The 24157-nt window shown below is 42.1% G+C and overlaps 1 protein-coding gene across 1 annotated transcript in view; it reads left to right on the top strand.

Moving 5' to 3' along the window:
• Positions 1 to 24157, top strand: part of SAE1 (SUMO1 activating enzyme subunit 1) — a 48613-nt gene that overhangs the window by 10429 nt on the left and 14027 nt on the right. Inside the window, exons 4-6 of the mRNA XM_018562979.1 lie at positions 1508 to 1650; positions 5260 to 5359; positions 14259 to 14364. Of these exons, the coding sequence (XP_018418481.1) occupies positions 1508 to 1650; positions 5260 to 5359; positions 14259 to 14364 (349 nt within the window). The remainder of the gene's footprint in view (positions 1 to 1507; positions 1651 to 5259; positions 5360 to 14258; positions 14365 to 24157) is intronic.

The raw sequence follows: 24157 nt of genomic DNA, 5'->3' as shown, positions 1-24157 counted from the left end.
ATTGTTCCGCAGTTGTTCTTTTTTTTTTTTTTTTTCTCTGTAATAAGTAAAAACAATAGCGTCTACACATTGTTGGCACAAAAGGAAGAATAGTTTCCCCAGGCCGTTCAGGAACGTGCTTTATGAGTGTTGACATGGGAGCCTTCAGAATATAGGCTGCTGTTGCTGGTTCTGCCCAGTGCCAGTGTTTTGTGTCTGGCAGGAAATACAGAGTAACAACAGGAAGCAGCTTCGTTGGGAGAAATTGTTTTTCTCTCCCTAAGCAGAAACTTTTTTTTCTCTTATCTAGATGTTATTGTATGCGCGTGTTTTTATTTCTCTCCATGGGCTCTTTGTACACACTTGGCATCTGCTGCGAGACCTATTGAACTTTGATGACTGTCTACAGTCTTGCCTTCATATGTTCCAAAAATTCAGGGGGAAAAGGGTCGTAATACTTTTTCAAAAGTTGTACAATTAGTTCAGCCAAGTATCTTTTTCTGACCATGCTAGCTGAAACTTGAACTCTCACAGTACTAACACACCGGCCACCCACTTAGCATTTTTGCCCTGCTTGGAATCTGTTCTTTCATTTTGTTTTGAGTACTAGTCACATTTTGAATCGGGTAAATGTGATGTTGCATGTTAGTAGTTCTAATATATTGGTTGCATGTGGCAGACTCCAAAAAATCGCAAAAAGATGTTATCAGAGGACTCTGATAACATCTTCTGTTGTGTACTAGTTTTTTAATAGAAGGGAGATCAGCTTGCACACACTGTAGAATATCTTTGAGAAGGGACACACACTTCCTGCCTTCTAGCGAAGTTTAGGCTGAGGATCCCATCTGCTTAGCTCAGCAACACGGGGTGCTTCCAAGCATGCCAGCAATGCTGACTTGTTATTTAAAGATCCAGCAGGCATGACAATCTCAAAGTATTGCGGATGCACCCCATATATTAAGTGTTTTTGTTGTAAAATAAATATATAAACATATTAAAAATCTACATACTTTTAAAGCTTTAGTCCTGGTTCACACCTAGGTGTTTTTGAGCAGTTCGAAAAGCGCTGCCCAACACAAGAAACGCCATGATTTTCAATGGCCCAGGTTCACACCTGAGCTGAAAAATGCCAGACGCCTGAAAAGATACAGGAGCTTCTTTGGGCAGTTAAAAGCGCTTCTCCTCCCCATAGACTTCATTGGAAATGGACAAAAATGCGCAACAGAAGCATGTTGCACATTTTCGCAAGTGTTTTTGCGCGTTTATGCACGTTTTCTTCCATTGCTCACAATGGTTTATGAGCTGCCAATCAAAACGCGCGTCTTCATGCACGCGCGTTAAAACGCGCAAATAACTGCATGCTGCTAACGCGCATACAAACTTGCAAAAACGGTGCCGCTTAGGTGTAAACCAGGGCTCAAATGTTTGAAATTGCTGGAAAAGCATTCTGTGTTCCCTGTGAATGTTGAATAGCCTCATGATACTGTGTTTTGAGATATTCAGTTTCTTCCTGTCTTGTTGCTCCTAGGTATGTCTGACCTGCTGCTCAAGAGACTTGCTGGTGAAAGTTGACCAGATCTGCCACCAAAGCAACATCAAGTTCTTTGCGGGAGATGTCTTTGGTTATCATGGATACATGTTTGCTGACCTGGGAGAACATGAGTTTGTTGAGTAAGTTGGGACACATGAATCTGCAGGCTAACTGGGATATTCTCATTTGTTTCTTTGGAGCTTTCTCAGTACCTGCACACTGGAATTTGTGGTGTTTGCATGTGACACATTAGCTCTGGGTCTGTTTTAAAAGAGTCTGTGATGAATACAAGTGCAGCGTACAAGTGTATACTACTGTGCTAAACTTAATGCACCCTCATGCTTTATTTAGGTACACTGAGTAGGTTAGTTGGGGGCACACTGGATTTCTAGCAGTTTAACATGTATCTTTCTGTGCTTGCAATGTCTTGCAGGATTGTGTGTGGGTTTTTTTGTTTTATTTTGCCCAGACAGTCTTTAACTTGAACAAATATGGTGCTATGTCAGCTTTAAAGAGACACCGTTACCTTGCCTAGTGAAGGAAAATCGACTGTGTCCTTGCAAAGGATCCCTGCCCCACTCATGCCTGTCTTGCCAGCATTAGCCTGCCAGTCCTTCCACCATTGCAGCCGCTATCAATACCAGGTGCGTTTGGGCATGGGGGAGCAAATAACCTACTTCTATGTGACCGTGCTCGAATCTAGCAGCCAGCCGCTAGGCCTGAGCACTGATCCAGCAATGGGTATTTTATTGCCGCTTGAGACAGGGCTAGGACCAGAGGTGGAGTGCTAGGTAGGCAAGTATCAGTGAGTGGGGGATGCCCCTTTGCAGAGACATTGTCACTTTGTCCTGAATAGGTTTATAGGTGACTGTGTCTATTTTAACTATTTCTATACTGACCTAGAACTAGCACTGTGTAGGAGTATTCCTAATGACAGCCTGTGTGTCCTCTTTTAACACCTTGCTAAAATACTATATCCTTTCTAAAAACCCTTTTCTTATAATAGCAGGACATTGTTTCCGGTCAGCTGTTTAAGCAACATCACCAGCTACTTTGAGGTCACTATTTGCCATCACCCAAAGCCACACCGGCCTCATATTGTGAGGCAGCCATGACTTTGAAGCACATTGAAAGCATATTAACTCATGCTGCATTGTAAAAACGTTTTGGGATGCACAGAACCTTCCCCTTTGCAAACCAACCCCTGGTAATTGAATAGCAAAAAAGAGGATAGAAGACGGTGGGGTTTTTTGGCTCCAAAGGGGACACAACCAATAAGACTACAATCTTGCAAAATTGTATAAAAGTACATTTATTTGAACAATTGACTAAAATCAATAAGTATGCATCAAAACATGTATAAAACATATGAACATATAAACACCAGGGATTTGAAACAGGGACCTCCTAACAACCCTGGTAAACCTGGTAACCTCACACCGAAGGAGTAAGACTCAATCATCACATAAATTTAAATTCGCTATGCACACAAAAATTGTTTTGTTTTAAGTATATCATTTACACTTTATTTTTCATATGACTCTTAGATTACCTCCCTTTGCTCCTGAAGAAGCACCCTATGTGCGAAATGCATCGAGATTTATCCTACAAGAAATTATCACCCTAAAAATTGTTGCTCCCACCTGTGGTCTAGCAATCCAACCACATCCTCTCTCTTTTGAGTTACACATGATGTCATCTTTATATGTATAGGACCATGACTACATAGATTAACCTTGGTTGTGGAGCACAGGGTTGTTAGGAGGTCCCGGTTTCAAATCCCTGATGTTTATATGTTCATATGTTTTATACATGTTTTGATGCATACTTATTGATTTTAGTCAATTGTTCAAATAAATGTACTTTTATACAATTTTGCAAGATTGTAGTCTTATTGGTTGTGTCCCCTTTGGAGCTAAAAAAACCCCACCTTCTTCTATCCTCTTTTTTGCTCATGCTGCATTGTACCAAATGATGAACAGTTGTAGTCTAGGAGCTCCATCAAGGCTATGAAAGGTGTCCTCCTTCTATTCATACGTGAAAATCCTCTTTAATGGGGGATTTTCTGTAATGTGTTCCTCTGAGCTCCTTGCTCAGGAGAAAGTGAATTAGCAGATTAGTTGTCTGTATATGTGCCTGCCCAATATTTGTTTTTGCTCACGTTTAATTTGTGTAGTACGGATACTCCATACTACCCAGTGCTACAAAGAGAACCTGCCTTCTGAAGAAAATTACAATTATTATGGCCTGGTTTTTGTGAACTCGCATGTTCATGGTTTCCCATACATACAAGACCTCTTGAATGATGAGGTTCTACCTCTGACTGTGCGTCCCATGATGCGATAGTCTTTGAGCTATCACCCAGCTTCACCTTCCTCTGTGATTACTGACACCTTAACAACAAAAAAGCACTTGCTAATTTATTCCAAACTAAATCATTACAAAACCTAGTGAGAAGCACGTGTTCATCTTCGAGCGTGAAAATCAGAACCTGGGTTCTGTACATTGAGTTGAGCTGGTGGCAGAATTTAACATGTTGGTGACCTATAATTGTCAGGACAGACCTGTCTTACCTAAAGATGGCAGTTTTGACAAGGGCGGGCAGTGATCATCATATCAGTAGATATCCCTGACTGATAGGGGACGTGAAGGGAAGGGGGGCAGATCATTTGTTTTGTTGGTTTCGGCTGATATTCTTTTCCCTTTTAATATAAAAGCAGTTTTGTGTCTGCCTTGCATGTAAACAATCCATGCTTATGTAATACCACCTCGAGGGTCTATTCTAATGTGTAGAAGAATAGATCTCATGGAAATCAAAATCCTTTATTTATTCTTCTTAAATCTATGGGCAGTTTTAAAGTGAAATTATGAATGGCCTGCTATAATTTTGATAACCAGAAAAAGCTTTCTGGGGAGGGCCCGGCGCACCTCCTGTGGGGAGGGCCCGGCGCACCTCCTGTGGACTTTTTGCTAAAGGAATCAGGCATTTCACATCTGTTGTTGGGGAATATTTCTAAAATAGCTGAAGGATCTGAAGATGACAATCTGCGATTTCCAGACTATTTTTATGACTCGCTTAACCTCCCTGGCGGTATGATTTTTTTCTTTTTTTCATGTAATTTTTCGGTGTATTTTTTTTTTTTTTCTAATTTTTTCCTTCTGTAGTTTTTTGTACAGCGCGGCTCGAGGGACAAGGTAAGTAAATGCTTTGCGGCATTCCCGAGTATAGCTCAGGGTTACCGCTTATGGTATGGAAAAGTAACCCCCGAGCTACACTCTGGAATACCTCCAGGGAGGTTAAATTGTCTATAGACTGGTAGATTTTATTGGAACATTCATGTGAAAAATGTTGTCAAAACGTTTGATAATGCCATCTGAGACTTCACGAATGTGGTTCAACAATTCATCCTTCATCCTAACATTTGATTTTGGAATGAATGGAGTTTCTCGAACAAAGATCACATTCACTGTTAGAATTTAATTCATTAGAGAAATATTTTCCAACCGCCTCCTTTTTTTTTTTTTCTTTTTTACGTTTGCGAGTGATTGTGGATTTGTCCCCATTAACTATTAGACAGTCAGACGAACGCCCAATCTTTCTCTAAAGGAATTCTGCTGGCCAGCTTCTGTTTCATTATATTTGGTGATACCATATGTAGTCTTTTCCCATATCAATGATAGTTGTGCCATGTACCTTTTTTATTTATTTATTAATTTTTTTTAAATTTCTTTCACTTTTCTGGTTTCAGGGAGAAGATGAAGGTGATCAAAAGTAATAAGGAGGTTGAAGATGGTCCAGAGGCTAAGAAAACAAAAATTGATGCTTCAGAGAGTACAATGATAAAAAAGGTAACGCATGTAGGGGTTGTTAACTTTCTGTGGGTGAGTGGTTATGCGTGGAACATCAGGGCTGGGCAAACTTCAGCCCTCTAGCTGTGGTGAAACCATAAATCCCATTAGGCATTGCAAGAAGCTAAAAGGCAGAGGCATGGTGGGATTTGTAGATTGACCACAGTTGGCGGGCTGATGTTTGGCTACCCTGGGTGTACATTATGCTTTACTTCAGATAGTTTGGAGGGGATTAAGTTGAAATTCCACACACAGTGGAATTTCCCTACTTGAGTGGGACCCTTTGTGTTGAAAGGAAGGGTCTTGACCTCCACAGCCTCTCTGTCTGCATCACCACATGGAGGGGTCTTGAGCAGACGGGGATTTCCAGGTTTCCTAGAAATACTGTTGAAGGTCTGAGTGCTCTGAGCTATGCATATCAATGACAGGTGTGCAAATAGAATGTCAATGTCATGTGAAGACTGATATGATCTTGTCTTTCATGAAACCCTGCATGGTTGTTAATATGGCTTTTAGTATTCTTAGAAGGACAATTTGTAGCAATGGACACAATATACAAATCATGACTACGTTTCTTTTTCATTTCTCTGGTCTATTGGTTAAATGCAGACAAGAAATGTATGGAGCCTGGTGTCTGGGCTTTTTAAAAAGCATCAACTTTTCCAGCTTAGTCATGTGAGCTTTTTTCCCCCCTTGTTTTATGGTCTAAACATTTGAATAGAAGCTATACATATACAACAAACCACATATAAGGATGTTCATAGACTGAGATGGAAACCCTTTCTCCCCATTTTTTTTTCTTCTTCATGTTCAGCTGTTCGTCACATAAACTTTTTGAAAGAAGTAACGGACACATGTTAGACATACACACCACCCTTAATTTGCCCATACATCGATTTTCTGGATAAAGCTTTGGATAGCTTCTGCTAAATTGGCCAAAATTGTGTCCGTCGGTGGCCCTGCCAGCATCACAGCCAATCATTTGCAGTTACTTTTTGGGTATTTTGACAGCTGCAGGCGCTAGCGGTCATAATACAATAGCATGCAGGGGAGAACCCCCATCCACGCTGTTGTGGATAGAAAAATCATTAGAGGGTTGTTTTTTTTTAAACCCTCAGCGTGTTTTGCATATAACTAGTGATATCAACCAGTAGATATATGCAAAAACGTTAAACTTACCTGTGTCTTCGCCACGCGCTCCCGTCCGAACATCTGAAGAGCCCCGGGCGTCCACAAAGGATCTTGGGGGGGTGCATGCGCAGTTCAGATGTTTGGCCAGGAGACGAGGATAGACACAAAGTAAGTCTATGGAGCAGCGTGCACCCTCACAGACTCCGTGGGACATCAGATAAGAGGAGGACAGAGGGGTCGGAGCTGGCTGGACATCTGAAAACTACACTAAAGTAGAAGATCGGATTAAGAGGCAGGATTTAAGGGAATCTAATGTGTGGCAGATAAGTTGCGCTCGGTCTAGTTGTGACCGAGCGCAACTTATCTGCCACACATTAGACTCACTTACACACACAGTTGCTGCTGGTCTATTTAGCTATTTAGATTTTGAGTCACTCATTCCCAGCGCAGTGATTTTTGATTATTAGGATTTAAGGGAAGTCCTTACACTAACATTGGGGGGAGGGGGATTATCCTTTAATGTCACACTAAGTGTATGGCCATCTTAAAGTGACACTTAAGTTAGGAGTTAAATCTTAAAAATGCATTCAAGTACATTAAATGATACACAAATAAGCAACATTTTTAATACTCTGCTGTAGATCCTCAAATCACCTCTGTATTCGTGCTGACACTGTCCTTCTTTCTGGTGGGTGGCCACTATTGTTCCCCATGGCCCCTGTGTGTGTTGTAAAGTAGTCACCACTCCAAGCTCACTCGTGTGATGGACTACAAGCTCAATACAAATTGGTAAACTAAACGTGAGATTGTACTGCATCATGGGAGCGAGCTTGGAGCGGTGGCTACTTGACGACACACACGGGTACCATGGGGAACACAAGTAGCCACCCTCCGGAAGGACAGTGTCAGCACCAATTCAGAGATGATTTGAGGATCTACAGCCGAGTGATACACAAATAAGATACATTTGTCTCAATAGTTTCGGTACTTTTAAGATTTTATTCCAGAGAATAAGATTTAATTCCTTATTTAGTGTCACTTTAATTTGATTAGGGTTCCCAATTCTTTAGTGCAGTGACTAAAGTCAGGTCAGTGGAATATGAACTTTAATGGGTTACTGCACGGACTAACAAGAACAATCCTGTATAAAAGACGTTGTAAGTGATTTGATTTTCTATAATTAGCTGCATTATTAAAAAAAAAGAAGTGAAGATGTAAAACTAAGTGGGTTATTACAAATGTATTTGCCTGCACAGTATATTGTGAGGACATGTTCATAGAGGACAAAACAACTTATTTGTACAAATCATACCCTGTAAATGTTTGAATAAAAGGGAATTGCCGATGGCAATCAGTTAAATACTTGAATACTTTGTTTCTGTAATTTATAAATGTTGTAATCTGATTGGTCTCTGTGGCCAACAGCTCTGTTGTGTTTTTTTTGTCTTCTTTTTTTTCTTGTCTTGTTTTATAACTAGTCTAGGTTTGTTGTATGCGGTACAAACCTTTTTTATAGCAGTTAAGTTGTGCAGTTTACTGAATAAGTGGACTAATGCTGTTGAACTGCAATTCATGAAATCTAACAAACTTTTACTCTGCCCATGCAAGTGAAGGCACCAGACTTGTTTTCTCGATTCCCCCAACCATTCCCTCCCTCCTTTTAGAGCAGCACATACTTGCCTTTGCTTCACTCCGTTCAGCTCCCAGGAGTCTGGAAAGTACCTGGTACTTTTTGGTATGGAAGAGCATGTGACTCACTCCCTGATAGCACTGGGCTGATGGCCAAACACAGACTGTCACATAGGGGGAGAGTCCATGGCCTTGTGTAAGCTACAATTTGAGTGACTTCATTGCCTTGCATGAGCAAAGCAAAAGTTCACTTTAAGGTCTCCCTGGGGTGATATTTAGAATTTGGCTCCAATCACAATACATCACCGCTTTTGCTGAAATGTAATTCTAGTCACTCCACCTCTTTGCAGTAATATCCCCCCAGTTCCTTTAGTGGGGCAGGGGTTTGCAGGCCCACCCCTCAGTTTGAAGTCCTGACTGTATCTTAATTCTTGTGTTCCGCTATGGATGATAAAATTAGATTTTTGTATGACTGAAACTCATTTCTCCCTCCACTCAGGGACACAGGTTCCTTCCCTTCTGTTTTTTTGTTAAACAAGGACTTTAAGAAATGGATTTTATGTAAAGTACAAACAAACAAACAAAATTTCAGCATCACAGCACTTCCCCTTTAATATATAGATGGCTTGAAAGTTACGCGATGATATCATTGTGTAATCTGCTCGTGCTGTTGAGGACAGGCCCGCCCCTTACATTAATTTATTCCTCTCCGACATAAATTAGGATGCCTAAGGTGCTCGCATACACTTAAGTGTAGCAAATGGGACTTCATTTTTACTTGACAGACTTTGCAAAGTGACATATTTAAATTAGAAAATGCTTGGGGGATGTGTGTGTTTTTATTCCCTACTGGTGAGCGAATGCACAGCCGGGAAGAACACTAGTGTCTGAACATTTTGCAATTTAGCTTAATGTCTCACCGGGACCTTGACTCCCTCGGTACTAGAGCACTTGAAAAGGCAAGGCAGTCTCGCATAGCGTATCAGGTTCACTAATGTTAAACAATGGCCCAGCCTGGGAGTACTCAGGTACATCAGGATGTATATAGAGGGGCATGCTAAGCACATTTAACCTGGTGTTGTGGAACTTTGATAGTCTATGATGTCAACTGTTGAAAGATAGTTGAAGGCATGTCAGGATTGCAGGTGAGGAAATGCAATGTTTGAACACCTCTGCCAAGTATAACCCAAATTCTTGTACAAATAATTTAAAGAGACCTGATTTTTAGACGTATACAAACCACTAAATTCATTAGCATGTTAATGTATTTCTTTCTAGTCCATTTAGGGAAACAGGAAGTCATTCACCTTCAGGTTATACTGCCACCTACGGGATTGGACACTGGAAATTGGATGCTGAACAAAAAACCTGTTGGCTGCCCCAGAGTAACTCCTCCTACTGCCAGCATGCTTCAATTTTTTTGCAAGCGTCCTAGGAGAAGGCACATCTTTTCTTCAGCTGTACGGTTAAGGCTAACCTATTTTTTGCTAGAATTTTTATTCTTTTAAGACTCGCTATGCCGCTAGAGGTGACCTTCAAGCATTAGGTTCCACGTAAGGCGATTTCCATACTCCGGCTCTGGCAACAAGTTAGCCGTGGCATGCTTTCTGCACTCACTCCAACATTGCAGCATGCCTGTTTCTAGACATAGAGAATGCAGTCCCCACTGTTGGAGACCCCAGTTCCAGGGACATTTGTTTGGTGACCTGTGAAGGTGGCAGTGTCTGCAACCTGGAATCCTGTTCTCTTATTGTCATAGGATCTAACTCGTCATCAGTCCTCCCCAGCTCAGCCGGGTCAGCCAGTGTCTCTACTGCAGTCTAGCAAAACTGGCCCAAATCACTAAGTTCCTGACTGGCTCTGACCGCACATATTTTAAGCATGCTTCTGTCTCTTCTATTCTCCTTTTCTCAATACACATGCACGAAGCACTCTGGTTAAGTTGCTGGTTTGCGGGCCCTGTGTCCAAGGAGCACCTGACCCTTTGAGGGACAGTGTCTCTTCAGACTGACACTTGATGTTTTAATCGAAACTGTCACTGGAGGCAAGAACAACCACCTGCCTCAGCGTTTCATGCCCAGGGACTCACCTGCTAAGTCTCCTTTTCTGGAGTATGCACTTCTAGGCCTCTGAAACATGGTTCTCTGGCCACCTGCTAAGTCTGGAGTAATAAGCCCTTTCAGTCATCAGCGCTATACCCTCAACGATGTCTTGTAAGTCTTTTTCGACCACTCAGTGAACACCGATGTAATTCTTGCTCATTTTTTTTAATTTCACGTTAAGTTTTATTGTCAAATAGGTGCCCCCCCCCCCTCACTTTCTAAAGTGGGGAGACGATTGTTAATCTTCTGCATAGTTTGCCTTTAGGCGCCTGGGTACAGAGAGGGCTCTTTATCAGCTGTTGTACAAGAGTCGTGTTGTTTGTTTCTGAGCAGACTGAATTATCTGCCCCTGAGGATCAGGTAGTTCCTGGTCTAGTGGATCAGTCTTCCAGTTATGAATTTAGGAATCTTCCCCTCCCAACCCTCTAGAAGCTTCGCTCATCAGAGAAGTCTCATCTCCCGGTCAACATCTTGGAGTCTTGGGATACGTGAATCCGTTTACATTTCTTTGGGGCGTCACCTGATCTGGATCAAGTTGGACAATGCCAAGGTGCTGATATGCCTCAACCATCGAGGAGTAACAAGAGCGGCATAGTTGGGATCCTGACTTGGGTGAAACTTCACATTGTAGTCTGGTTCACTCTTCTCATCTCGGGTGAGCACAATTGGCAGACTGGCTTCCCAAAAAGGTTACATCTAGATGTGGGGGAGTGGTCCATTCACTTGAATGCATTCTAGCTTCTGTATTGCAGTTGCAGGGCACCCTGCTATCCTGGTTCAACTGTTTTGCTAAACAGGTTTGTTTGTGGGTGCTGCAGTTCCCCACAGCTGTCAGAATACTCAGCTAGTAACTGCAGCTAATTGTCTGCAATCACTGTTCAGCCTAATATTTTCCGCCTGGCTCCTACTGTTTTTCAGTTAAAGTTTGGTGAACCGAGTGGTGCTGGCAGGACCACCCATGGTTAGAGCTCTGATAAATTTCCAGGAATCTGTCGAAATTCGAACAGTCTCTTGCCATCTGTAGTCTCTTTATGAATGCAATGCTAATCACAATCCTTGTTATTAGCAGCACTCACAAACATAATTATAAATGCAATCAAAGTGTGCAAAAAAATGCAAAAGAGAACAGTAAAGAAAAATTTAAACTTGTAATACCCAAGCTTAAAATGCATAATAAAGAAAAAAATTAAAAATAAACTCAATGTGTACTTAAGGAAAGTACTCTCTAGCTTTGCTGTAAAACTGCTTATGAAAGCTTCTATTCAGATATATCTCAACCTGCGATCAGTTCTGAAAAGTGTGAAGCCTGTCAAGTGGGGGTGGAGGTCACTGATGAGTAAAGGTTATCACAGGTGGATTCTACCAATATTCTATATCTAATATCATCTAATAGCCCACTTATGGCTATGACCAGACTGAATTCCCTTGAGCCTTATTTTGTTACATAGCATTACTTCTATGTAATCTTGACCTTACCCTTGAGAGTGTCATTAGTGCTGACACAGACTCACCTTTCTACATTCTATGGATTCAGTGTGACACCGACAAGACAGATCTGGACAGGCTCCCCTGCAGGCAATTGTCAGACTAAATGAAGTTGCTTTTTTGCTTCAAGTAGGCCCGTTGTTTGCAGATGTCAAAGAAGGTTCGGTGCTCAGACAGTCTAGATTATATTTTTTTAAATCTACAGGATATGAGTACAAAGGTCGCACTGCCCTGGGGCTGATATTTACGAAGACAGAGAGGCCTTTGTTATATAGGAAACTTTGTGCCGTTGGATGTGCACTACCTAAACAAAAGGGACAACATTATAAAGCAGTACTCCAGTTTAGTTTTAGTAGTGGGGTATTTCCTGTTTCCAATCCTACATCTTGTCTTTCAGTGTGGCTACTTCTCCATGGAGCTATAATCTGACATTTTAATCACTTCAATGTGCACCTGCACACATTGGCTCTGTAACAGCCAGGGTCGCACACCCCAGCAGTTATTAAAATGTCTCTCTAGTAGTTCTCTGGACTACAGGCATGACATTGGTCCTGTTGACAGTACAACCATGCTAGAAGTGCAATGCTTGCTGGGAAATGTAGTCCCTGCGTACCGCACACTAGAACTACTTTATGGGCTGGCAGTCCTGCCTCTATTGTACCGAAATCCCAAGCAGTGTTGTCTGACCGGCTTGAGGTGTTCTCTAGATCTGTTTTGGATTTCATTACAAAGGCAGAGTTGTCAGTCTGCAATAGGAAGTTAGGAGATCATTGGATTTCTTGCAGGTTCACTTTTCTATCTTTGCAAAATATTTAACCACTTGAAGACCGGGGTGTTTCACCCCCTTCCTGGCCAGGCCATTTTTCAGTATTCAGCGCTGCGGTACTTTGACTGACCTTTACTCCGTCATGCAATGCTGTACTGATACGAATTTCATACCATTTTTTGGGGACAGATAGAGCTTTCTTTTGGTGGTATTTAATCACCACTGGGATTTTATTTTTTACTATATAACAAAAAAAGTACCCTACATTTTGAAAAACATGTTTCCCTATAAAATGTTATAAAACATTTATTTTCACCCCAATTTTTTGCTATAATATAAAAGACGGGGTCACGTCGGGTAAATAGACACTAAACATGTCAACCTTTAAAATTGCGCGCGCCCGCGAAATTGCAGAAAACGACCGCAACCAAAATTGGCCATAGGCGACACTTTAAACGTTTTTACCGCTCATCAGTTTAGTGTTATCAGTGATTGATGGCCCGAAAATTATTGCTCTCACTCCGACGTTCGCGGCGATATGTAACGTGTTCTGCATAATGGGCGCAATCGTCGTTTTCGTACATAGGCGCACCCGATGCATGTTTGCATGTGTATGTGGGGGGGCGGGGGACTTTAAACAAATTTTTGTGTTTTTTTTTTTTTATTTATTATTTGTGAATATTTTTTTAGCTTTATTTTTTTTTATGCTGTAATTTTTTTTTTTTTTACTTTTTTTAGACCACTTTATTGCTATAACATAGGGGATTAAGAAATCCCCTTTGTAATAGCCAGTTCACCAAAAAGGTCCTTGGGGGAGGGGCAGGACGTCTTAAGATGCCCTCCCGCTCCTAGCAGACTCCCGTCTGGCCGTTCACAAACGGCCATGGACGGAAGGTGGTTAAAGGGATGGAACATGGGAAAATGTGCATATATTGCGGAGATGTACTGAATGTTTGTTTTTATTTTCACAGACATACTTTAATTATACTGTAAAGTAAACTCTTTTTCCTAAACCAGCTTGCTTTTTTTGTTTCATGGTGGCACTTTTCACCCAAAAAAATGGGCTGAAAATCTCGGCTTGTACTCGAGTATATACGGTAATATAAATATTGGTATGCATTGGGGAAATGCTCCCTTGTGATGATGTTTTCTTAGGGCTGGGACATTTCAGATCAGCTCCTTCAACAAAAGTCAACTGAAAAAAAAGTCTTTAGTTTAACAGGGGTGCTGACTGGGCCACACATTGGTTTGACCAGTGTATTGCCAGAGTAAAGCTGGTTGAAATAAAAATTGCAGTGTGTTTGGCCATCCTTGGCACCCAGTCAGAAGCATCTGGTGCTGCCTTTGCTCCCTTGTGAGATTTACTGTGTCCTCCTCCTTTTATAAAATGGGAACGGATATTGGCAAAGCTCACTGTTGGTATGTATAACAGGATGAAAAGACTAAGATATGGTGTAACACTGTTGGTCTGTCTAGGAATCCATTACAGCTTCCAAAAGAATTATGTAATTTCTACCTGAGTAAAGTTGGAAAAACACAAGAGAAGTATTTTGAGAAAGTAGAACACAATGTCCTCAGCAGCTGGAACACTCCGTCTCATTATCCACAAGTGACATTGCAACGGCCCCAATCAATGTTCCTCTTGCTGTCTAAATGTTTTAAAGAGCTGGAGGGGTGGGGGCCGAAAGGAGGGAGGCGGGTTGTTGAAAATGACAGTAAGTTCAACTTTTCCCCGAGACTGTATTCCCACCGCGACTCAAAACTTCTACTCTTTTGTCCTTGTCAGAAAATAGACTTTTGCCGCTTGAAGGACTCTTTGGAAATCGACTGGAGCAGCGAAAAAGCAAAAGCTGCGCTCAAGAAAACGCCTGCCGACTTCTTTCTTTTGCAAGGTAAGAACAGTATTGCACACTTAAGGGTCTGTTTGTAGGAATGGGCAGATCCTGCAACATTTGTGGCCCACCCTGGCCATATTTATTGCTCTTCCCAGCAAATGTTAGGTTAGGGAATGATGAGATGCATTAAATGCAAGTTACAAGAGACAGAAGAGCAGTGCAGGGTCTCCATAGGGAATTATTGTAAATAGTTGTCTGTAAGACAGGACAAATGTCAGACTTGTCAACAATGAGCAGGGAAAAATTTGCCCTTAATTGTACCAGAAGCTACCACTCTGATTCGAGCGGCCACTACTTCCTTCCTTCATCTCAGTAAAGGCCAAGTAGCTCACTTGTTGGAAAATCTGTCCGTGAAAACAACCCCATTCTGATGTTAGAAGCTATTGTGTTAGCCCTCTTGTTGTGACTCTACTTGCCTGCTGTTCTTTTTGTGGCAACCAATACGGTAATAGGAGAAGTGAGGTAGGATTGCTGGCTTTTGGGTCACGGCACGGCAATGTTGTACTTTTCCAGGCTGAATCAATATGCTGTTATATATTCTTACAGCGCTGATGCCATGGGAAAAATATCACCCTACAGAAACACATGTTTTTTCTTTAGTTATGGCAAAGCTGTTTAGACTTCTAAATATAACCTGTTATACTAATTGTATCTGTTGCTGAAGCTGTGAAAGCTGCCTGTATCCAAGGAAGTTGGATACAGCCTGGTGCCCCAATACCCCAGAACTCCTGCGCACAGCCTGGTGCCCCAATACCCCAGAAAACCTTTGCACAGCCTGATGCCCCAATACTGCAGAAACACACAGCCTGACACCCCAATACTTAAAGACACAGCAAAGAGCACATATCTCCGGATTCAACAACACCTCCAACCTCTGGCCCAACAGAGACCCCCCAGTGACACCCCTATAGTGACAGACACCCCCCAATAGTGACGATGACAACCCCTCACCCTATAGTAACAATTCCCCCCTGGACTCGCCCTCCATGACCAGCTCTTGGGCAAAGAAGGCAGACAACCAACCAGAGCTCAATGCTGCAGCCAGCAGCCTCCTATGGAGGGGCCAGAGGGCTAGCATTGGAGGCTGAATGAGAAGAGAGCTGGGGAGGAGCGATCTAACCTGGAGCATCCCCACCCCCTCTGCCCAGAGAGAAATAGAACTGTCCAGACAGGTGGCAACCCTCCATGCTGCGAAACACTGAACACAGGGCTGCGACTCACTTTTGGGTTGCGACCCACTAGTTGAAAACTAGGGGCATAGGGGCTTTTGTTGGCTCTTTATTTATCCCTCTCTAATGTCATGATTCCCTAACAATCTTCAGATAGTAGCTGTGAAAGGTGTATGTAAAAATCAACTTTACCTTTTCAAATGTCAGTCTGTGTTTAGTCTCCTTGGATACAATGACATCATATCTGGTTGAAGGATGTAAAAGTTGGTAAGTTTGTACAGTGTTTAATTTTGCTACTTTAGAGTTGCTAAAAGGCTGTGGGATTAGAGAGGGAGTAATAAGGAGCTTACCACAGCCTCTTGGGGAATTCGGGAAAGCTTTAGCACTACTTTTCTGGCAAGATGCATTTTTAAAAGGTCCTGCGCCAAATTCATAAAGGTCCTGTTGCCAGTTTGGTAGCTTTACTAACACGACAGATTCAGGTTGTTAATAATTGCGCCATTTTAAGAATCTGTCACTATGCCTGTGACAGATTCAAAAATAATTGCCTTCAGTTTACAGATAAGAAAGCTGACAATATTTAAGGCCAACTCTGATCTGGTGTGCACAGAGATACCAGTGCTTAGAGTGGGGCATGTATGTGCTGGGAAGCCGTCATCAATTTGACAGCTTCTTGTTGGTTGGTTACCAGGGCACTGGCATCCTAGCAACCAATTCTGCATCCCCGGCCTCATCTAGCTGCCGTCCGGGAGATTCCCCAGTCAGCAGCAGAATGTAAACAAAGGGACCAGGCATGCTGTATGGCATAGTCAACCACCTTCCCAGCTCCCTTTTGTTTAAAATATTTTTGATGATTGCACCCACAGAACTGTAAGTAAGTGACTCCGAACCTCAGCCCAATTCATACTACCCTTACTGTGGTGACAATATTATTTCAGAAATGTCACACAACAGAACGAATCTTGTAGCCAAGCTTATTGCTTTTCACTGATCTTGTTTATTACACGTATGAGGAAAAAAGCTGCAGCTCCAACACTTTCAAAATCACTAATTACTGGTATTTTACACATTTTTCTTTGTAAGATTGTTGTCATCCTGTAACAGGAAGTGTCTGATTAAGGACCTTTCTTGCTCATACAGTACAGGACACAGGCACAGAGACTACGGGGTAATATGCAGGTATTATCAGGTGATTGGACACTGGCCAGAGCTGTGTATAACCTTTCCCACGTACAATAAAAAAGTCTTTTTTTTCCCAAGAAACTAAGGATTTTCTGGAAGTAAGAGGGGTTATATGAGTGTCCTCACAGCTCTGGCCGGTGTCCAATCAGATGATGACAGCACTCTCTCTCCCAATTGTGAATGTGCTGTCCCCCTATCAACCAGTATTTTATTTAAAGCGACCCTTAATTCAGGAGCTAAAACTTACAAATACATTCAAGAACCTTTAACTATTAACAAAAATGTATCTTATTTGTGTATCACTCGGTTGTAGATCCTCCAATCATCTTTGAATTGGTGCTGACACAGTCCTTCCTTCTGAAGGGGGGCTACTTGTGTGTTGTGAAGTAGCCACAGCTCCAAGCTCGCTCCCGTGATAGACTGCAATCTCAATACAAATTGGTGAACTAAACGTGAGATTGTCGTCCACCACAGTAGTGAGCTTGGAGCAGTGACTACTTTACAGCACACACGGGGACCATGGGGTACAAAAGTAGCCCCCCTCCAGAAGGAAGGACAGTGTCAGCACCAATTCAGAGATGATTTGAGGATCTCCAGCCGAGTGATACACACATAAGATACATTTTTGTTATTAGTTAAGGTTCTTGTATACATTTTTAATATTTAACTTCTGAGTTTTTAGTGTCCATTTTAAGAAAAAAAACCCTAAACAGCAAGAAACTAAAGTTACAAGTGCGAGCAATGCGAGTCTCAGTTTTTTAGAGTCAAATGCCAACAATCCAGTATTACCAAAACATGTATATATCTGAATTTTTACAAATCATCTTCTGCAATGAGGATGGTCCAAAATCTCTTATTAGCCTGATTACAGATATAAAATTGGAAATCTAGGCAACATTCAAAATGAAAAAAAAAAGTGTGAGAATTTTTCCATTTTCTCCAGAAAGTCTCCTTTTCGAGGGGATGGCCGTGTATACAAAGACATTTTTTAGAAATACCGGTTATTGTTGATTTTAGAACAGTAATGGAGTGCCTCATACGTGTTATTAGACCAGATCACTGAACTGTGTACTGTACTCCAAGAAACTGATTTCAAATCCTTTTTTTTTTGGCAGGATCTCCCAGATTAATTTTTAAGAAAGCCAAAAATGTAAAAATATTGTTTGACATACAACATGTTAAAGCGCATCTGAGGTGTTAGTGATTGGGAAATGTCATTCATTATATGTTTCATGAAATGCTTTTGCTGGACTGCATGTTATGTGCATACTCTGTACCAATGATCGGGCTTTGGTTTTCTTTTACTTGGATTCCTGAGTGTAACTTTACTGGTATCTCAGCATCCTCTATGCTCCACCCAAGGACTGGATGGCTATGGCAATCACGTTCTTTTCACTTCCTAATAATGACCCATATTTGTACAACTTCCTTCCTGCTGCTGCATGTGTTTTCAGGCCCACTCCACCCCCATGCAGCAACTGGGCAGTGAAAGAGCGAGCCTGAGGGCGTCCATACTGCTCCACTTCCTCCTCGGGGTGTGTTGTACACCTGCTCTGCTATTCTCAGTTGTCCCATTACCCTGTGACCTGCATTCCTCTCAGTCTTCATACATGCACTTTTCTTGACACTCGTGCACATCTTAGGTTTCCGCTGTGGGATACAGCTTTGTTTTTAATGGATGCTAAACTATGTAGCAAGAGTTTGCAGTGGTCTCCGTGTATTCATTGTTGTAGGTTGGTGGGATTACACAGCGGTTACTAATGATCATTCAGAGGGCTCATTGTTACTGTTGTATAGCACAGCTTTGTGTTGTAAGTTTTAGTTGTAGTGGACTGATGTTCTCTCTGCAGTGTTTCCATCTCTTTCTGATTTGTAGATACAAGATTGTATCTCTTGATTCACTAAATTGCAAAAGTCCTGATTTTATTTATAGTAGGTTCCAATTCCCATTCGCACTCCTACGGTCTTACAGTTCAAAAAGGTATCTGTGGTGCTCTAGGTGACGGCACGGATCTCGCCGTGCAAACGCTAGCAGTAAATACAAGGATTTCACCGGCACACACTTGGAGATTCAAATATCAATAGTGCATTGATGTATATATTTAGTGAGGGACCTCACATAGTGTCAAGGTGGTAATGTTTCAGGTCCACACTGGGATCCTTCATTAGAGCGACACAGTGAACAACTATTTTATATAGTGCCAACAGTTTACAAAGCGCTTTACATACTGTGCACAACAGTACCTGCCATCAATTAGTTTCCAATCTAAGATCCCTATCGCGCATGCATACACACAAAGTCCAATTTAGACCGGGGAGACTATATATACTCCATGCAGGTCATTTCCTGGTTGGTATTTGAACTGAGGATCCCAGTGTTATAAGACAGACATGCCAACCACTAAGCCACTCTATTGCCAAATTCTGGTTTTCTATCTTGGCTCTTAAAGTTACTAGTTTTAAGGGGGAGTATTTAAATGTACTTTCTAGTCAGTATTGCAAATTTAAAGGGTAGATGCATTTCTGGCACAACTCTGATTCGCTCCCTTTTAAATTCCTTAAAGCAGAAGTAAACCACTGTGCGAAGGGTTAGTTTCTGCCCTAATGTGCAAATATGCACAGCTTACTTAGGGGACACTTAAAAGTGTGCCCTTCTCCATCACTGTTGGATCGATCCCCAGCTCTGTGCCGCCAACACTTCCAGGTTTCCAGTCATCCTCTTTAACCATTGGGTGGCACCTGATGATGTAACTCCTGTGCATGCGCACACGAGTTGCATCCTCCCTTGCATCGAGCCCATTCATGGCAACCTGGAGAGGCTGTAAATGGGCTGAGTGTGTATCATGCACCGTACAGTGTACACAGGAAATAAAAAACTCGCTGGAGGAAATGGGAAGAATGTTTTCGGCAGAAGAGACTTCATGTTCCTTCTGCCAGGGATGCCGACCTCTCAGGGATTTCTTTATTTTTATTTTTTAATTGGTCTCTTAACTTCTGCTCTAATCACAGCACAAAGCTCACATCCAAACCTCCCCAAGGCTGGGAAGTGTATCCTCCAGTGTCTTCTGTAATTGTGTCTTGTTGACTCGATCTGGTTTCAGAGAATTTGGCAAATTATAATAAAATACATTTTGGAAAGCAAAATTTTAGGCCTCATTGCATGCTCATCCATATGGTGTGCAAACCCATGCAGATACACTCTTCGTCCAAGTGCGTGCACCTATACCAGAGTGCAAGTTCGAGTCGGCGTGTAGTCACATCCTGTCATAGAGATGTACAGACGGCTGCACACAATTACAGGCTGCACCTGTCCCCTCCAGGGGCACCTCTCCGCATGGGTGTGCACACCATATGGATGTACATGCCCATGTAAATGAGGTCTAAAGACATGCACACTCACTCATACAGTGTTTGTGCTTTCCAAAGGAACATTCTAGCAGTAGAACAGAAGATCAGATGCTGCTGGCAGTTGTCCTGCTATGTTCATGGCAGAGTCGGATGTGTGAACAAATACTTGGAAACTCACCATCAGTCAGAGCCAATTCTTCTTGTGTGCATGGGCTCTGTAAAGTAAACTTTTCACAAACTTGGCACTGGACCAGTAGAAAGGCTCAGAAAGTGGAATTGGATATGTACAGCAAAAACCAGATTTGTGTATAATATCAGTTGTCTATCTTTGGCTGTACTGATGGCTTTTGCATAGTTTTTAGGCAACCTCTGCTTTTATGCAGTTATTTGTTTTCTTTTATATATTCTCAGAATCTCCGGGATATTTAACAGATTTAATGTGTTTCCTGGTTAAAAGGGTGTGAGGTGAGAGTATATCTCCAACAGCAACACAGGCAGAAATACAATTGCTGTTAGTAGTAGAAGGAATGGCTAGAACCTCTGTCAGCGTTTGTTGTCGCTCTGTCATTTCCTCTTCCTGTTTGGTAAAAAAAATGATTGTTATGGGAATAGACTGAATTCTCTAACAGCCAAAGCTAACAAATAGTGGAAGTCACAATCCGAATCTGCACAAACTGTGTGCATGGGTCATTCTGTCTATCTGTCTTATCTATCCATAGCATCTCCTCTCCTGTTATAACATCAGCATTGTAATAGGAATACATACTAGAGATGTTTCTAATAATACAATCAAAGCTTACTTGAAATAATCCCTTTTTATGTAGTGAGTGCTGCCTTCCATCTGCCCATCACTTTCATCAACTTCCTGGATTCCCAGTGTGCTTTGTGTCTCTTCCTGCTGCTTGATGTGATGCAATCTCCATTTCTCAAGACTACATATTCCTTCATGCGTTGCTTCCAACAAGCAATGATAATGTTACATTGTCGAGTTGTTTAGAAGGCAGGCTCCGTGAGAGTGGTGACACATGAAAGTAGAGCTGCAACAATTATTCGATTAAGTCGATTAAAATCGACGATGGAAAACGTTGCCAACGTTTTCCATCGTCGATTGGTCGGCTAAAATTCTAATTTCCCGCTCACGCACGCTGCTTACGCCACGCCCACGTCAGTTTGGACTACAAATCCCAGCAATAATACATTATATACAGTGCAATGCAGAATAACACCAGCTACAGAAGACTACAAATCCCAGCAATAGTACATTATAGTATAATGTACTATTGCTACATTCCTCTATAGCTGCTGGTATTCTGCACTGCGCCGCTGTATAATGTAACATATTGCACACCACACTCTTTTTTTTTTTTACTTCCACCGCGCCAAGCTTGCTCCCGTGATGGACTACAATCTCAATAGAAACTAGTAGTCCATCACTGAACCCTTTTTTTTTTTTAAATCCGATTAGTCGATGAATCGAACTTAATAATCGGCTAACTAATCGATTATGAAAATAATCGTTAGCTGCAGCCCTACATGAAAGTGCATATTCACAGGGCTGAGTGAAATGAGGTCAGCGGATTGAGGGATTACATTCTATGGACATCTTCAATAAGTGAGTTTACTAACTTCTAGATGGATATTGTTAGCACATTGGAGATGACCGGTACTCTTTAAGGTGACATTAGGGTTCTATTAGACCCCTAGTGTCACATGCCACTTTAATAGCTTAAATAACCTGAGGGTGGGGCACAGCGGCTGACAGCGGTCTTTACTCCCCGCTTGGTGCTGGATGCAGCGGTCTCTGTCCCCTTCAATCCATGCTGCCTCTGCTGATACGGGCAGTGGGAGTCGAAGGGGACACAGACCGCAGTATTCTGCGGGGGAAGGGAGCAGAGCTGATGCAGAGGAGGCTGACAAAGCCCTGGCACCACGATGCAATTTCTAGCCTCCATGGCGACCTGGCAGCTAGGATTTGCCGAGCCCTGTTGTAAAGGACTGTGCAAACTGTTGGCACTATGTAAATCCTGCATAATAATAATAATTTGTAGGATATAGATATTCAGTTCAATTTATAAATTTGCGCAGTTTTTTTATTTTATTTTTGCTGTTATTGAACAATTGTGTTGTTTAACTTGAGACCTTCACTTAATCAGTGTACATCACTTCTCTCCGTGGTGTATGATGTGATGGGAGATGTGGAGCAGAGATCAGCACATTTCTGCACCTGCTGCCAGGCCAGGACCTGCCCGTTCTGGAAGACGAGCCAGAAAAGACCGGTGTTATTTTTGGGTCTTTGCATGCTGCTGTCGCCTCAGCCTTAGGGGAAGCTGTGGAACAGATGCCACCACTCCCTGCCAGCCTACACTTTTACTTTATTTGCTTTGGATCAGTTTCATCACCAGGGATTTTACTTGTTCTCCAGCAACGAATATTTTTGTGGCCCCGCTGCGTATGTCAGGAATGCGAAAAGTCAGCGCAGGTTATAATAAGGAGGTTGCCTATTTTAGTGTCAACATCGGGAAAATAATGTAGGTCTTTGGCAGCCAATGTAGCCTGGGAAGTGGCATGTTTTTATGGAGATTTGTGGTTTGGCTGGTGGTAATTTGCGAACAGGCTTATGAGAAATATGTAAAGTAGTCTGGTACAGGTTCGCTATCTGTACCTTTCAATGGGATTGGAGATGCTGAGAGCATTGTTGCATAGCTTCATATGCGGGGCTTGAAAAATGACAGAGCTTTCTTTTGGAGGTATATAATCCCCACTGGGGGGGTTACTATATAATGAAAAAAGTACCGTAAATTGATTTGGGAGCAAAATGTTTTTCCTATGTTATGTTAAACATTTATTCTTGCCCATAGTTTTGGTAAAATGTAAAATTGGGTCACATCGGGTAGATAGACCCCATACACGCCAGGCCTTAAAATTGCGCGTGCAAAATCGCAAAAAAACGACCACACCCAAAATTGGCCTTAGGCAACTCTTTAAACGCTTTTACTGCTCATCAATTTAGTGTTATCAGTGATTAATGGCCCTAAAATTATTGCTCTCACTCTGACATCGCAGTGATATGTAAGATGTGCGGCACAATAGGCACAATCGTCGTTTTCGCGCGTAGGCACACAGGGCGGGGACTTTAAAAAAAATAAATCTTGTGTGGGGTTTTTTTCTTCTGTTTTTTACACTTAACTTTATTGCTCTCACATAGGGGGCTAAGAAGCTTCCTATGTGATAGCCAATTTGCATGACATGTCCTCTTTATGGAGACATCAGGGGTCTCCAAGACCCTTAATGTCACCTAGGGACCCCCAGAGAAGGTGATGAAGCCGAGACCTGCTTCACCAGCTTCTCCCCAGCTTCTGTAGCTGGGATTGCCAGCTAAATGCGGAAGTGATGTAATATACATCACTTCCTGCATTCGGGGACTAGAGAGGGGATCAGAGGGAGATCGTGTGTCGATCTCCCTTTGATCCCCTGTGACAGAGCCAGCGTGCCGGTTTATAGAGACGCCCGATCGCCTGAATGTAAAGCTCCCGGCTGGCCGTTTAATTACAACGGCCGGGAAGCTACTCGTCCAGCTCCAGCGTCCTCTCGTCACAGACCTTTTCACACTTTTCACCTGAACTTTTATGAAACGGAGAAAGATCTTAGACAACATTGCCAGAAAAATCTTCTGTAGTGTTGGACTTTTATGCTTTTGAATGATCCTTTAGACTTTTTTATTTTTCCATTTTGAGGTCATACCCTATGCATGCACATTGCCTAGGTCTTGAAGCTTCATTTTTATATTATCTGGCATTTTGCATGTGCAGGTTGCATGGTGTATGTTCTTACATGAGGAAGGATCGGTACTATTTATGGAAGTTATTTTTTCATCTTTTCTAGATCTGATCTATGGCTGTCCTAAATCTCAGCCGCTGGCATTTTGACAGGAGATGCTGTAGGACAAAAGCAAATTATTTTACAGTCTGGTTGTACCATATCACCATTTATAACAGGGGCTAACGCTATACACTGGACACCACAATGTTACTCCATGCCACAGCCTGCATTTTACAAAACCCTCAATCTTTTTTTTTTTTTTTTTTTAAACC

This window comes from Nanorana parkeri, unplaced genomic scaffold (assembly GCF_000935625.1).
Source record: "Nanorana parkeri isolate BGI_ZX_2015 unplaced genomic scaffold, ASM93562v1 scaffold620, whole genome shotgun sequence".
Taxonomy (NCBI): domain Eukaryota; kingdom Metazoa; phylum Chordata; class Amphibia; order Anura; family Dicroglossidae; genus Nanorana; species Nanorana parkeri.
Note: the sequence above shows the minus strand (reverse complement) of the source record. Positions and strands in the feature narration are given on the sequence as shown.